The sequence below is a fragment of the Lepidochelys olivacea genome (assembly GCF_965140295.1).
Source record: "Lepidochelys olivacea isolate rLepOli2 genome assembly, chromosome: 3".
Lineage (NCBI taxonomy): Eukaryota > Metazoa > Chordata > Testudines > Cheloniidae > Lepidochelys > Lepidochelys olivacea.
In genome coordinates, this window is record NC_140413.1 from 208,658,127 (window position 1) to 208,673,242 (window position 15,116).

The following is a 15,116-nucleotide window of genomic DNA, read 5'->3' on the forward strand; positions in this document are numbered from 1 at the left end:
CCACCAGCGGGCTGGCTCGGAGAGCTTTCCTCCCAGCTGCCTTCCTCCTCCCCACCCATTCACATCTCACACAGGAGTCCACAGATGGCTGCGTGACTGCCCAGTGCACACTCCTCCCCTCAGAGCTGTGCTGTGCACTGAGAGGCAGTTGTACGATCTAAGCATGGCTGTAAGTTAGAGGGGAAACCAACCATTCAACCAAACCTGGCACTGGCCGGCAGCGCTGAGCAGCCACACACCTGGATCCAAGCCCGGGCACTCAAGGAGCAGCTAGGAAGGGGCAATTTGGTGCACAAAGAACATGGGAGAAGCCTGCATCTGACAGCCTGCTGGAGACTGGGGCCACTTGGCACATTAGAAGCAAGTCACCCACAAGCCCATTGTCTCCAGGTCTCCTGCTACTGCTGTATCTGTCCCCAGCGACCCCTCGCCCATAACTGTAGGCCCAGCTCCCGGGAGCGGATGCACAGCAGACAGGATGTTGCCAGGGTTCTGTGTATTGGCTGCATGTCTCTAAGCCCTTGTGGGGCCTTACAGCTGACACAGGTTCTACGGGAACAGAACCCAGAGGGGCGCCTGGCCTTGTCACCCTGACGCGGTTTGTCCAGTGATTGTTTCCAGTGGTTCCAGCCTGCCCACAGTGGCTACAGCCCCACACCGCGGCACACATTTCTGCAGAGGTGTTGGGAGGAGATGGGCCACCTGGGACTGCTCACTGGCCTGAGGGAGGGTCCCATGGGGCAAGGCGTGGCCTTACTATGTCCTGTGCATGTCTTTGGGACCATCCCTGGGTCAGTTTGTTGCTTGGGGAGCCTCACGGCCATGCAAATGCCAGCCCCTGGCAGAAGCGCACATCCATCCCTAACATTGTACTCTCCCTGGCATGAGGATAGTCGTTTCCTGAATGTCTTCTGGAGACAGAGCACTTATCGAGCACTCCTGCAAACAACCCACCCCTAACAACAATGGGTCTGAGCGTCCACTTTGCGGTGTGTATGTGGATGCGTGTGTTTGTTCAGATGATGATTACCGGGGGGAGGAGAGTTCCTGACTGACACGTACACACTTCCGTGTTCTTAACCAAGTTTCATTTTCAAAGAGCTGCTTTGTGACCTGCACCAGCCAGGGCCTGCCCCAAGATGGCACTGGGTCAGATCCGAGACCCTCTGAGCACCACCGCTGCTGTCCTCTGGCCTGCCTAGATCCAGGGCGGAGGACTGAGAGATGACCCTGCCTGCTCTCTCTGACGCACCCAGGTGCCATGACGAGCGCCTTGCCCTCCGCCCACCCTTGCCCTGACACTGCTCAAACAGACCTAGAGCAGGTGGAGATGGTCACAAGACATGCCAAGCACTGGTGTGATCTGACCAGTACGGGGAGCACCTCTGACATGTCAGCCTGAACAGGGCGGGTTTACAAAGGCACCAGTGCTGGGATCAGCAAAATTCCCGAGTGTAGCAGGGGCTTGCCCAGATGGCGCCTTTCCTAAGCTAGACCAAGAGGGTACAGAGCAGAGAAGGAGATCAGTGCAGTGGGTGAGCTGCGGTTCATTTGCATGTCTTACCTGTCTCTGAGGACCGATTGGTTCGGATTCCCGTCTGCGCTGTCGGAGAACTGGTGCTGAGTGTAACGGTGACTGGGCCGGGCTTCCTGGCTGCTGTTCAGGTTTGCTGTCAGATACCGTTTGACAGTGTCCTTCATGCCTGTGTGAACTGTCCTCCTCAGTCACAGGCTGCATCCCCCATGTTCTCCCATCGTGGATCTTTGGCCGGACTGCAGCTTCCGCTCCCAATCGCCTCCTCTCCTCGCCCTCGTCAATCGGCCTAAGCTCCTCGGGCTCTTCGTCTGTAGTTCCAGAAGTGCTCGGCTCAGCACCTGGATGAAAGTCCTTCAGCTCCGTCTCTTTATCAATGATAACCCACTCCTTGCTATCAAAGTCCTCCTCCTCCGCCAGCGGCACGGAGCGGAAAGCATTGCTGAGGGCCTCATGCTCCACAGAAGCAGACACATCCATCCTGCCGCTCGCCTGACGGTCTACTTGGCCAGTGTCGATGGACAGCATCTGTGCTGGTTGGGAGGAACACACCAGCCGCGAAGGGGAACAAGGTAAATCTACACGAGATCTGAAAACAAGACAAAGAACCCTTAGAAACCAAGATCTGAGCCAAGATTTAGGATCACAAGAACATTAGGAGCCAACACAAAACCCACATGGTCTCTCAGAAAACCCATGTGATCCCTTCCCAATCCTCTGCCATACACCCAAGTAATATATCACCCAGCTTAACCGAAAATATGTAACTAGAACCTTCAATGATAAAAAGAAATCCCCTCCGAACTGCTTCAGGCTTAGGGCCAACTTCATGTCTTTTCCTTTTAAATGACTACAAGGAGAATATGGGAGTTTCACACCACTGGGAAACACCCCTTCAGGCCGCTCTCCTTCTGGTCAGCCTGTTTACAGTAGCACTGTAGTTTCCCTGGCACCAGGCTTCCCGTAACCTGATGACAGTCCTCTAACCCAGGCTACAAAAGTGCCTTGAAGACAGAGGGAATACTGGATGCTCATTTCATATCAGGGTTTTTTTACAGCCTTCTCAGAGGAGCAGTGGGGAAAAAAAAAACCTAACTGGCTTCAAGACTGAGCTTTATAAGTTTATGGAGGGGATGACCTGATGGGACTGTCTACAATGGCATGTGGCCCATCTGCAACTGCCAGTAGCAAAAATCTCCACCAACTGAAGACAGGACACTGGATAGGCAGGGCTCAGAGTTACTACAGAGAATTCTTTTCCAGATATCTGCCTGGCAGGTCTTGCCCACATGCTCAGGGTCTAACTGATTGCCATATTTGGGGTCAGGAAGGAATTTTCCCCTGGGTCAGATTAGCAGAAATCCTGGCAGGTTTTTTTTTTGCCTTTCTCTGCACTATGGGGCACGGGTCACTTGCAGGTTTAAACTAGTGTAAATGGAGAATTCTCTGAACCTTGAAGTCTTTAAACCATGATTTGAGGACTTCAGTAACTCAGCCAGAGGTTATGGTCTATTACAGCAGTGGGTGGGCAAGGTTCTGTGGCCTGCAATGTGCAGGAGGTCAGACTAGATGATCACAATGGTCCCTTCTGATCTTAAAGTCTATGAGGGTTTGACTTCAGGTGCACATGTGCCCATGCACCTTTGATCAGAGATTTTCAGGAGCAGTGCTCATTTGGCCCTCATATTCACCCTACGCATCCTCATGCCCTACACCGAGGCTATATAGGGCTGCATGGGTGAATTGCCCTCAGTTCTTTCTCCACCGCAAAGTCCCTCAGAGGAAACTCTAAAGCAAAGGGAAAGGAGGGTGGGGAGTGGAGCACCCACAGGGGCACACATCTCAAAGAACTCCAGGTACTGTGCAGGGTAAGTAAATGGAGGTTACTTATCTGTAACTGGAGGTTCTTCAAGATGTGTGCTCCCTATCCATCTTTCACATGCGAGTCCGCATGCGCACCACGAGCCTGAGTCTGGAGATTTTTAGTAGCAGTGTCCGTTGGTCCCTATGTCGAGTTCACACATGGGAGATTTGCGAGCAATGGTCAAACATAAGGTGGGTGCGAGGGCGCAGACGTGACAGCTGACTGTAATACTGCCATCCCCACAGCTGTGTCTGTAGTAGAAGACTGGACCAAAGCGTGATGAGCAAGGGGCTCCAGGTAGCTGCCCAACATACCTCCAGCAGAGGTACCTCTCTCAGACATGCAGCAGAGGTTGCTTGTGCTCTGAAGGAATGGGACCTCTCTCCCTCCAGGAGAGGGATGCGAGCTAGTTGGTAGCAAAGGATAATGCAGCCAGAGATCCATTTAGAAAGTCTCTGTGCAAATAGAGCTTGACCCCTTGATTTCTCTGCTATTGACAAACAAAGTGTAGGCGTCTTTCTAAGTGCTTTTGTTCTTTGTAGATAAAAGGCCAGCACTCTTCAGACATCTAGAGAATGAATTGGCCTTTCCTTATCAGACTCATGCAGTTTTGGGGAAAAAAAATTGGTAAGTGGGTTCTTTCTCTCATGTGCAACTCTGAAATTACGTTAGGGATGAATTCCAGGTGGGGGTGAAGAGATGTCTTTCCTTTATGAAAGGTATGTATGGTACGTCTGCCATGAGTGCTCCTAGTTCACTGATTCTTCTGGCTGATGTGATGGCAACTAGGAAGGCAACTTTCACTGAGAGGTGGAACATAAGAGCATGTGGCTAAAGGTTCAATGGGAGGTCTGGTGAGAGATGAATGAATGAGGTTGAGGTCCCATTGAGGGGTTGGCTTCACCAAAGGTGGGAAGGATCTAAGAAGTCCCTTCAGGATGTAGGTGTGAGGAAAGGAGTCCACACTCAAACTTTCTACGGGCTTTGTCCGCCAGACAAGAGAGGCTAGAACTCTTGACAGAATTATTACTTAGGCAACGATGCTGACTTTTTCTGGTGAGTAGACGGACTGAAGCCAGGTTTGCCAACAATAGGATGGAGCCTGGCAAATGACATCATGTGTGTGCATGAGACCTTGTGGCCAAGGAAGGAGAGGCAAGCTTTGACTGTAGTTCACGGTCTGAGGGTGACCTGGTTTATAGGGTCTCCTTGGCATGGAATCTTTTGTTAGATACATAGGCTCTTGCTGCAGTCAAGTCCAAGGTCACTCCTATGAAATTTATGGACCTAGTGTGGGGGGTTAAAGTGGACTTTTTGTGGCTGACACAATTCCCGGGGAGGTAGTAGATTAAGGAGTAATCGGGTTGCCAATTGGACTTCCTTGTATGATCTGCCTGTCAGAAGCCAGTCATCGAGGTATGGGAAGACAGTCAACGCACTGCCACCACTGAAAAGACCCTTGTAAAGAACCTGGGTGCCATAGCTAGCCCGAATGGAAGGACTCTGAATTGGTAATGGTCATGACCAATGAAGAACCTGAGGAATCTTCTGTGGCCTGGGTGAATGTGCATTTGAGCACCTTCCACACTGAGAGTCACAAACCATGTGCCCTCTTCCAGAGAGGGAAATATTGATGCCAATGTGACTATGCAGAATTTTAATTTTTGGATGAATATATTTAGTCTGTGTACGTCGAGAATCTGTCTCCATCCCCCATTCTTTTTGGGAACTAGAAGTAAAGGGGGTAGAATGCTTTCCCTTGATGTTGAGGTGGAATTCTTTCTATGGCTCCCTGGTGGAGAAGGGAGTCCACTTCTCGATGCAACATTTCCGCAGGAGGCTGATCCCTGAAAAAGGCCCAGGAAGGGATTTTGTGGGTGAAAGTGGACAGAAACTTGGTCAGTTAGTGAATCATTTCCAGCACTTATTTGTCTACTATTAAAGCTCTCCAGCTGAGGGCAAATTGGGTAAGGCAGCCTCCAAAAAACTAAGTGGAAGGATGATGTGGCATCAGTAAAGGGATACAGGCCCTGAGGTTCCCATCTAAGTAATTCTTTGGCTGTGGGTTAGAGTGAGGTGTGGCAGTGGATGTCACGGGAGCTGAGTACTTGGGAGCGTTGGTGGTAAAATGATTGAGGAGGTGGTCTTACGCTATTCCCCAGTTGTGATGCTTCCTCGTAGGGGCAGGGGTACAGATACCCAGAGAACGAAGCATTGTCCTTGAGAGAATGGAGAGATTTATCCATCTTCGTTGAATGTGTTAGCTGTATCAAAGGCAGATTTTGAATGGTACTCTGCATCTCTCTAGGGAAACCTGAGGATTGCAACAAGGAATCTCTCCTCATGACAATGGCCATACATATCCCTCTGGTTAGTCTCTAAGGTGCCACTAGTACTCCTTTTCTTTTTGCAAATACAGACTAACACGGCTGCTACTCTGAAACCTCTGGATGCAGCATCTGCAGTATCTACTGCAGCCTGCAGAGTGGTTTTGGACAATCATTTGCCTTCATCAACTGAGCTCTATCTTCCTGAGGGATCTTGTCCTTAAAACCCAACAACTCTGCATAATTAGTGAAGTCATATGTAGGTAGGGGCCTGATACTTTGAAATTCTAAACTGGAAAGAGACAGGAGACCTTTCTCCCTAGGAGGCCAAGTTGTCTGGCACCTTGTACCAGGGTGTAGTTTTGAGGCCTTGCAGCCTGGATCTTTTGGTGGCTGCCTGTAGCATCAGAGAGACAGGCAGCGGATGAAAGAATAGAAACTCAGCCCCCTTAGATGAAACCAAGTAGTGCTTACCAGCCCTCGTCAGGGTGGGAGCACAAGAAGCAGGAGTGGTGTCACACTGTTGTAGCTGGATCCATGATGGTCACATTGATCAGGAGAGCCACGTGACTGGGACCCGAGGGTTGCAGGATGTCCAGCAATCTATATTGAGGGTCCTGAACCTATTCATGCTGTATCTGGAGCTAAAATGTCACCCTTTTGTAGGAGCTCTTGATATTGCCTGTAGTCATCAGGCAGACGTGTGAAGATGGGGTAACCAACTCATCTGGGGAAGAGGACAAAACTGCTGCCAGACCTTTGGATCTGGTTCAACTTTGTCTTCTGTATATGCTGATGGAGCCAGTTAGTGTTGGCCAGGAGATTGCAAGTGAGGCTCATGTATTGATTCCAGGCCTAGAATAGGGATCCCAAGAGCCCCAGTAATGCTAGTGTGAAGGATCAGCCAGCTGAGGAGGACCTCAGGGCACAGGGTACCACCTGTCTCTTGGAAAGTCATATCTGGTCAGAGGACAGAACCCTGACCTCGTAGGGCTTCTATCTCGGCCTGTTCCTGTGTGGTAGGGTAGGGCCTCTTCTGGAGCCTCCAACGCATTGGGTGAAAGAGCTGGATCCTGAACCACCAGCGGAACTGATGGTACTGATGGTTGTGTGCCCAGGCTCGTGGGTGGGAGAGGAGAGAGGCTCTGGATGCTCTGTATAGCTTCCTCCTCTGGAGTAATGATGTCTCTGAATAAAGACATACCCGAAAGGATGGGGGAGTGGGGATAAGGGAGAGCAAAAATGTCCTCTGGAGAGATGTAGGTCTCACACTGCCCTGGTATGCGGAGTGGCTCAGTTGGTGGGACTCTTGGACCTGGTGCTTCCCTGGTCACTGTAGAAGATGGATCCCTCTGGGGCAGTGACGATATCATCATCTGATCTGGATGCCGAAGGGAACAGCGGTGGATGTCTGTCTTTAGGTGTGCACGTCGGAACCAGCACCAGGACTGATGGAGCTGTTCTCCTTCACGCCACTTTCTCTTGCTGAGGTGGTTTATGTGGGCCTAAATCTTTAGTACCTGTGAATGAGGACACTCTCAACTGAGAGTGCCAGACAGCCCAAATTCCCTTTTATGGGACAGGTTCAGGGCTTTAGTCCTTTACACACAAGCCAGAGGGGATGAGAGACAATGGCTGCTCCAGGAGCAGCATAGGCTGAGCCAAGAAGAGCAGGCTCTAGCAGGAGGTGGTCCCAAAGGGGACGCTCCATCCCAGACACACTGCACAGGCTGAGACACACTAACCTCACTGACCCCGCACCAGCAGAGTGCAGCTGGTCCGCAAGGGATTAAAAAGCAGAGTCATTAGAACCACTTGCTCTAGGCTGGCAGGATGTGACGGGGGCAGCAGGGAAGCCTAGAGGAAGGAAAATGTGGATAGCCAGATGAGCTCATCCTCCTCAGAATCCCCCTTGCAAGCCTAGTTCACGGCACTGAGCCTGGCCAGGGCACCTTCAGAAGAGTAGGCACCGGTCATGACAGCTTCATGGAGGCGGTTTCATAGCCCCAGCTAGGAATATGAACACCGCAGCGCCCTTTCTGACCAAGGAGGAGGTATTGGAAAGATTGGCTGCACGGGGCACGGTGAGGAGCCGGCTTCAGTCTTTCCGTGCAGCTACATGAGCTGTCTCCCCAATCCATGTGGACCTCCGATGAGCATGGCAAGTCCCTGCCACTTGGGGGTGAACCTGATTGGGCCCAGCATTTGGGGTTTGGCCACACCACTGACCATGAAGTCACAATCTGGGCCCAGAGCACCAGTGGAGAAGAGGAAGAGCAGAGGGAGGAGGAAGGGCATGCCACCACCAAGGCCTGCAGCCTAGCTCCCTCCATGAAGCAGAGCTGCTGAGAGAAGGCAACTGGGCTGCAATGCAATCCCAGGTTTGCACAGGGGATGCCAGGACACTGAGTCTCAGGGGCTCCTGGAGCTTTGTGGGCCTGGTTAGCACAGCAGTCAGATCCCCGCCCCAGGGCCCTGTCCAGGCTGCAGCCTCCACTATTGCAGACCAGGGAGTTGTGAATTTGCCAGTGTTGGAGCCTGCTGGCTCTGCCCTGTGTCTGACACCTCCCTGCATCATCAGTGGGTTCAGATTTCTATCCAAGCCACACCAGAATGGCCCCAGTGCTGAGCTTTGTGGAACGCTCATTTCCTACTCCTCTCTACCCTAAACTGCTCCCCTTCCTCATTGTGGCCTGTACGGTTCATTTCCTGTGAGCCCCGACGGATCTCAGACAAGGTTTTCCTGTGGCCTTTGCCACTTGAAGTCAGGGCTTGCTCTCCAGATTGCCGGTGCGCTGTGCGTACACACAAGCACGCTTCTCTGTGCTCCCACAGCCAGGAGGTGAACTGGTGAAACGAGCACGTTCAGGGACAGCAAGGTAAACCCAGTCTAGGTGCGTCCCATTTAACTCTCAGAGTGGTGGGGCATATTTGTGTGGATAGTGGTCCACTCCCACCTCCCTCCTGCTGCCATCCACATGCTGTGAACACTCTCCAGTTGCTGGACTCACCTTTGCCTCCTTCAAACAAACCTCCTTCCCTTCCAGCTGTGACTCCCTGCCCACACCAGCAACTGACCCCGATCCCCACTTCCTGTTCCTAAACTCCCAGCAACCCCTCTGCACACCTGTCCTGCCATCCCAGAGCTTCTAACCTCTCCCCCCGAAGCCATCTTCCTACTGTGACTCTCAAGAATGGCATGGCCCTAGATTGCCAGCCTTCGGACCCGCTGAGTTTCCAGCTGGGAGAGCAGCAGCGTGCTGAGAGTAAAAGAGCTGACATCACCCAGGGCATGTTTCTCAATGACAGCAAGATACCAGCTAGCAAACCAGCCAGGCGTCCTCCGCACAAACATCTCCAGGCTTCACAAGAAAGACTTGGCGGTTTTATAGAGGGGCGAAGAAGAGAAGGAGCCTACGACGGCAGCCCCGGCAGAGCCTGTCATACCAATAACCGTACCAAAAGCGAGAGACAAACTGAGGCTGATGAAAAATACTTTAAAATGTGTAACAAATCCAGCCACACCCCTTGCAGGGCAGGAGGCCACTGGGCTCGCTTGCCCTTCATTTCCCAGGGCAAAGCAGAAAGGGATGCTGTGGTGTGTGAGCAAACCTTCTCTCGTGGAGATCTGCTTTGCCATCGGCAGTGGAAAGGCGCTCCGACTCAGGGCTGTTCACACGACGGTATCTCGGAGAGCGCACTTGAGTGGTAGGGGAGTCTGGAGGCGCCCGTATAGGGGAGCTAGGGCAGACACCACTTCTTTGTTCCTCTTCCACCATGCACTGGGTCTGTATGGGGGAAAACACAGAGAACGTCAAGGAGCTGATGGCAGACACGGAGGAGAACCCAGCACGGCCCACCAGCTGGGACGCTCGCTCTGGGTTTGAATCTCTCCTGTCTCTTCCTTCCAGAACAATACAGTCCCAGCTGTCCTCTCATGGCCTGTGCTAGCGGTGCTCAGAGGAACGTAGGGGCTTGTCCACACATGGAAGCTATTCCACATGAAGGAAGGGTGTGAGTCTAAAGCAGAACAGCTGTACTGGAATAACACCGTGTGTGGACCCTCTTACTTCAGAAGAAGAGGGTCTTTTCTGGCTGAGCTTCATGTACCTCCTCAACCTAATCTATTTGTGTGTTTGGGGTGAACTTGCTTTTAAAAAAAACCTCTTGCAGCAGCTAAGGGAGTGGAGGTGGGCAAGGGAGAATCCTCTCTGTCACACAGCCTGCTCTGGACCCTGGTGTGGCTGCCCAGAGCCTGTTCCTGTGCCAGGGCTGCTTTCCTGGCAGGGGCTGGGTGTTATGTAGTCCCTGGTCTTCTGGCCATGCTCAGGGGCCCAGGCCTGACCTGGGCCCTGTTGTGCTGGCAGCAGGAGATGGTCCCTGCCCCACAGAATTTACCATCGACACAAGACATGAGTGTAACAAGCAGGCGGGAACTGGGGAGGGAGGACAAGAGTTACTACTGTAACTGTGCAGCAGATAATGCCCCGCCTAGAGTGGATGCAGCTACCCTGGGTAATGACGTTTTATACATGGTATCGCTATTTCTGTAGAGGCATGGGAACAAGCCAGATCAGGATAAGGCACCTTTTTAGCAGCATAACTGCATCCACAGTTGAGGTGGGACTGGTATACCCCATCAGTGACAAATCAGCCCTCTAAGAGACATAGTGGTACAAACTCTGTGTGCAGAGCCAGGCCTGACCCTGGGCATATGCCATGGGATAGAAATCATTTAGACGGTGTGTGAAACGAATAGCCAAATAACAAACCCGCCATCCCTGCTGAGCATCTGCCCAGGATCAGCTGGCAATTTCCTGCAGCGATCACAGGAGAAGTAGGTCTGGAGGAGAGGGCAGTGATTTCGTGGGCTAGCCCATGAGGCAGCTCTCTCCACAAGGGGCGGCAAGGTAGAACGTGTGAAGGTGTTTGTGAGAGAAGCAGAAACCCTGGCATCCTTGGCTGGTGCAGGGAAGTGGACACAAGAGCAGATAATTAGAGAGGGGCAGAGTAGTGAAGGGCTGTAGGCCAATGAGCCTGATGCAGCAGAGAAAGGGAGGCCAATGGGAGGCTTTGGCCAGCCGGGAAGCAGATCTCAGCCCAGGGTTTTGCACAGACTGGAAGGGAGCAGGTAGGCCAGAGGCAGGTGGTTGCAGTAGTGAAGCGGGGAGCTGCAGCGGGCCTGGCTGGGAGAGCGAGAAAGGGTTGGATCTGAGAGATGTGGAGAACAGTGGCACGGTCTGGCTGCTGCCTGAACTGGGCGGGGACAAGAGTGGGGAGTCCGAGCAGCCCCAGGGCTGCAGGACAGGGTGCCCAGGAGCACGGTGGTAGGGTCAGCAGTGATGCAGGCCAGCGACGGAGAAAGGAGAGCTTTCAGCGGTCAGTCTGGTGCTGAAGCAGCACAGGAGGCTGGGACTGAGGCTGGAAGCAGGTACACAGAGCGGGGAGCTTCCTTATATGGAGCAGCAGCAGCTCCTCCGGCCCAGGGGCTGACCGGGACTCATCTGCCAAGCGGGATTCGCTGCAGCTCTGATTCCCTGTTCTCTTCATTCCCTCTGGGGCACCTGGCCTTGGCCACTGTCGGAAGACAGGAGACTGGGCTCGATGGGCTACCGGACTTTGGCCTGACCCAGTGTGGCCGCTCTTAAGTTCTCGGACAGAAAAAAAGGAGAGGCCGGAGTTTCCCGGGGCAGGATGCTAAGCCCCCAGCCCGGCTTGGTGCCAAGCAACCACAACTTTTGTTGAAGTCCCTGGGAGCGCCAGATGCTCAGCACCTGCAGGAGGCCCTCAGCTGCTTCTCCTGGAAACTGGCAAGAAGCAACAGCCCTCTCAGACAGAGGGAGGGTCACCCTGGTCAGACTTTGGCTCCTGAAGAGACCTCTCTTATCTGTGGGTGACCTTATGGCATAGCTCACCAGTGCCCTGGCATTCAGCACTGTCAAGATGGACCAATACTGTGCAGAAAGGAGGTCTGAATGCCCTCTCTGACATGAAGGCTCCTGGTGTAACTCACATCTATCTCTGAAGGAACCCAGACTGGCATGACGGGGAAGCCGAGTTTCCCAGGCCCAGTACCTTGTATGTACCATCCAGGGGGAATGCAGAGAATGGCGAGTAAAAGAAACCATTGGGAAGGAATGCCTACGGCTGCCAACTGGAGCAGACCAGAGAGGGAAATGAGACTGGCAGCACTTGCTCCAACACTAACAATATGACATAACTCCTGCATGAGCCAAAATGAGCACCCGCAAGGAAAACCACAAGTGGATTTTCTGTGCCAGGGTCTCTGAGGGGTATCTCAGGCCTGAAGGAAAAACTGCAGTATATTTGGTGGCTCTTAAGAACAGAAAAAGCTGAGGTGACTTTTAGAACCAGGAGTTACTGATTTTTATGGAATATGGTTTCCACAATATGGAAGTAAGAAGGTAAGACAGGATGGAAACAAAGCTTCCCCATTCTAGTGTATGATCCTGTCTCTGCTACACACCAGTCTCTAAAGGAAACATGCCAGCTCACAATACTTGCATCCAAGAGTTTAAAATGAGTTGGCTGTGACGCTCTCCAGACTAGTGATGTTAATTTTTAATAAATCCTGGAATACTAAGTAGCTCCAGAGGCCTGGAAGAATGCTAATGCCATGCCAATATATAAAAGGCATGCACGGAATGACCCGGGTAGCGACAGGGTGGTTAGCCTGCCACAGATTCCAGTCAGAGCCATGAAAAGGTTGATATAAGTCTCAATCCACAAAGACCTAAAGGATGGGAATATAGTCCATGTCAATCAACAGGCCTTCATGGAAAATAGGACTTGTCAAATGAACTTGATATCATTCTTTGACAAGATCACAAGTCCAGTTGATAAAGATAACCATTTTGATGTTATACACTTGGACTTAGTACCACATGACGCTCCGATTAAAAAATTAGCACTAAAAATCAGTGTGGCACATGTGAAATGGGTTTCAAACTGGCTGACAGGTCTCAAACCTAACTCTTAATGTGGAATCATCATCCAATGAGAGTGTTTCTAGTGGGGTCCTGCAGTTCTTGGTCCTTGATCCAAAAATATTTGGCATTTTTATTAATGATCTGGAAGAAAATATAAAAACCTTAGTAATGAACAGATGACGAAAGATTGGTGGGTTGGTAAATCATGATGGGAACAGGTCACTGACACAAAGTGATCTGGACCACTTGATGAGATGGGGTGGGATCTGAGTTACTACAGAGAATTCTTTCCTGGGTATCTGGCTGGTGAATCTTGCCCATATGCTCAAGGTTTAGCTGATCGCCATATTTGGTATTGGGAAGGAATTTTCCTCCAGGGCAGATGGGAAAAGACCATGGAGGTTTTTCACCTTCCTCTGTGCATGGGGCACGGATCACTTGCTGGAGGATTCTCTGCTCCTTGAAGTCTTTAAACCATGATTTGAGGACTTCAATAGCTCAGACATAGGTGAGAGGTTTATCGCAGGAGTGGGTGGGTGAGATTCTGTGACCTGCATGGTGCAGGAGGTTGGATTAGATGATCATAATGGTCCCTTCTGACCTTAATATCTATGAATCTATGAGATGGCAGCTATCAAGTAATAAGTGTTTTTAAACAACCAAATTTGAGCTCATTCATCTAGAAGCAGTGAATGCAGGTCACATGTACTGGATAGGGGCTCTGTCTGGGGAAGCAGTGATTAAAGGTCTTTGGGATCCTGGGGAAAACCAAGTGGACATGACTTCCCAGTGCAATGCTGTGGCATAAGGCTAACATGAAGAAATATTGGGTGCAAGTAGGGAGGCGATATTACCTCTGTATAAGTAGTCACTGGTGAGACCATTGCCAGAAACGGTGCCCATTTCCGGTTTCTACATATCAAAAGGGATGCTGAAAAATTCGAAGTGCAATTCAGAGAGAAGCTACAAGGAAGATTTGAGGTGTGGAAAACCTGCCTAGCAGTGAGAAACTTATGGAGCCCAAGCCTTGTACCTTATCCAAGAGAAGATAAAGAGGTGATTTGATCTTGGTTTATAAGTACCTACATATGAAGAAGATGTCTCATACTAAAGCAGCTTCCCAAGGGATGGGGCAAATTTTCCAAAGCGTAGCGTCCTTATATTGAGCTGGGATGGCTCAAAGACACACATTAGCTCAACCACAAGTTTTTGAGCTGGACAGCATCACTCCTGTAGCAAGGAGAAAGAATTCCCTCAGCGCAGCAGACACTGGGTGAGGTTCTCTGGCCTGTGTTATACAGGAGGTCAGACTAGATGGTCACAATGGTCCCTTCTGGTTTTAAATCTACGGCCTGAGTTGGGCACGCACACCTCACTGCCAGACAAGAGGAAGGTTCCTTACTTTGCTGATGCTGATCCTGAGTTTGTTGCGGTTCACGTCTGTCTCTTCCCAAACCTCGGTCTCGTTGAAGGCAATGTTAGGAGGCTGGCCCAGCCCTTCCACTGGCCGGCCTGGCAGGATTGGAGGAGCATTCTCTTGGTCGCTCAAGTGTTCACCCTGCAGGACATCTTCAGTGTTCTCACGCAGCAAATCCCCAGGAACTGGAGTGACGTTAACCACCCTAAGGGGGACATCAAGACAGGACAACAATACTGATCACATAGAGAACCAGGACCCTTATATATCCTGCACCCTGGACCTGCCTCAGCACCCCCACCATATGTAGGAGCTGCTAGGCTAACTGCATCAGGGGTCGCAACCTTTCCCAGGCCAGCAGCCCATGCCCCAACAAGTTCACAAACCTCTTCCCCTCTAGCCACAAACAAAGGAAGGGCGTCTCACAGACCTCCAGGCTGACAACCCCTGCTTCAGAGAAGGTGCTGGACAATTAGGGAACAGCCGGCTGTAGGGGAAGAGTCCACCTAGCCCTAAGCCGACAGGGCTCCATAAACTTTACCCATGTTGTCCTACCCAGTGGGAAAGAGCATGTGCTCATCATCCATTTATGCCAGGACTCTCACAAGCACCTAGGCGACTTCAGAGAAAATTCCAGTTGCCTCCCCTTGGATTGTGCTGCTAAACCACTCAGAAGATTCTAAACATCCCACCCGCATGTGTCTATTCCACGCAAGTGTCAGACAGGACCGACTCAGGGTCCCCTACTCCAGTCTCCTATCTTGGACGTGGGTCGCTACCGATGATCCAGCAGAAGGCGAAGGAATCCTGAGGAGGCAGATGTGGGTTAATCTACCCCCACATTAGGTTTTATCCTGATCTCTAACAGGTAGAGATTGGTTTAAACCCTGGAATACAAGATTTAATATCCCTGCCAGAACGTGTTAGCACTCGCTGTTAGAACGCTAGATACTCTTGCCACCCAGATGATGAAAGAGATTGGATTCTCTTTCATCATCTGACAATCTTCCAGCCTCTGCGACTT

General features: G+C 51.4%; 1 protein-coding gene across 1 annotated transcript in view; it reads right to left on the minus strand.

Annotated features, from left to right (window-relative positions):
• TTBK1 (tau tubulin kinase 1) overlaps positions 1-15,116 on the minus strand; it is a 127,425-nt gene that overhangs the window by 35,217 nt on the left and 77,092 nt on the right. Inside the window, exons 10-12 of the mRNA XM_084622731.1 lie at positions 14,078-14,297; positions 9,338-9,513; positions 1,565-2,123 (exon numbers count right to left, since the gene is read on the minus strand). Of these exons, the coding sequence (XP_084478857.1) occupies positions 1,565-2,123; positions 9,338-9,513; positions 14,078-14,297 (955 nt within the window). The remainder of the gene's footprint in view (positions 1-1,564; positions 2,124-9,337; positions 9,514-14,077; positions 14,298-15,116) is intronic.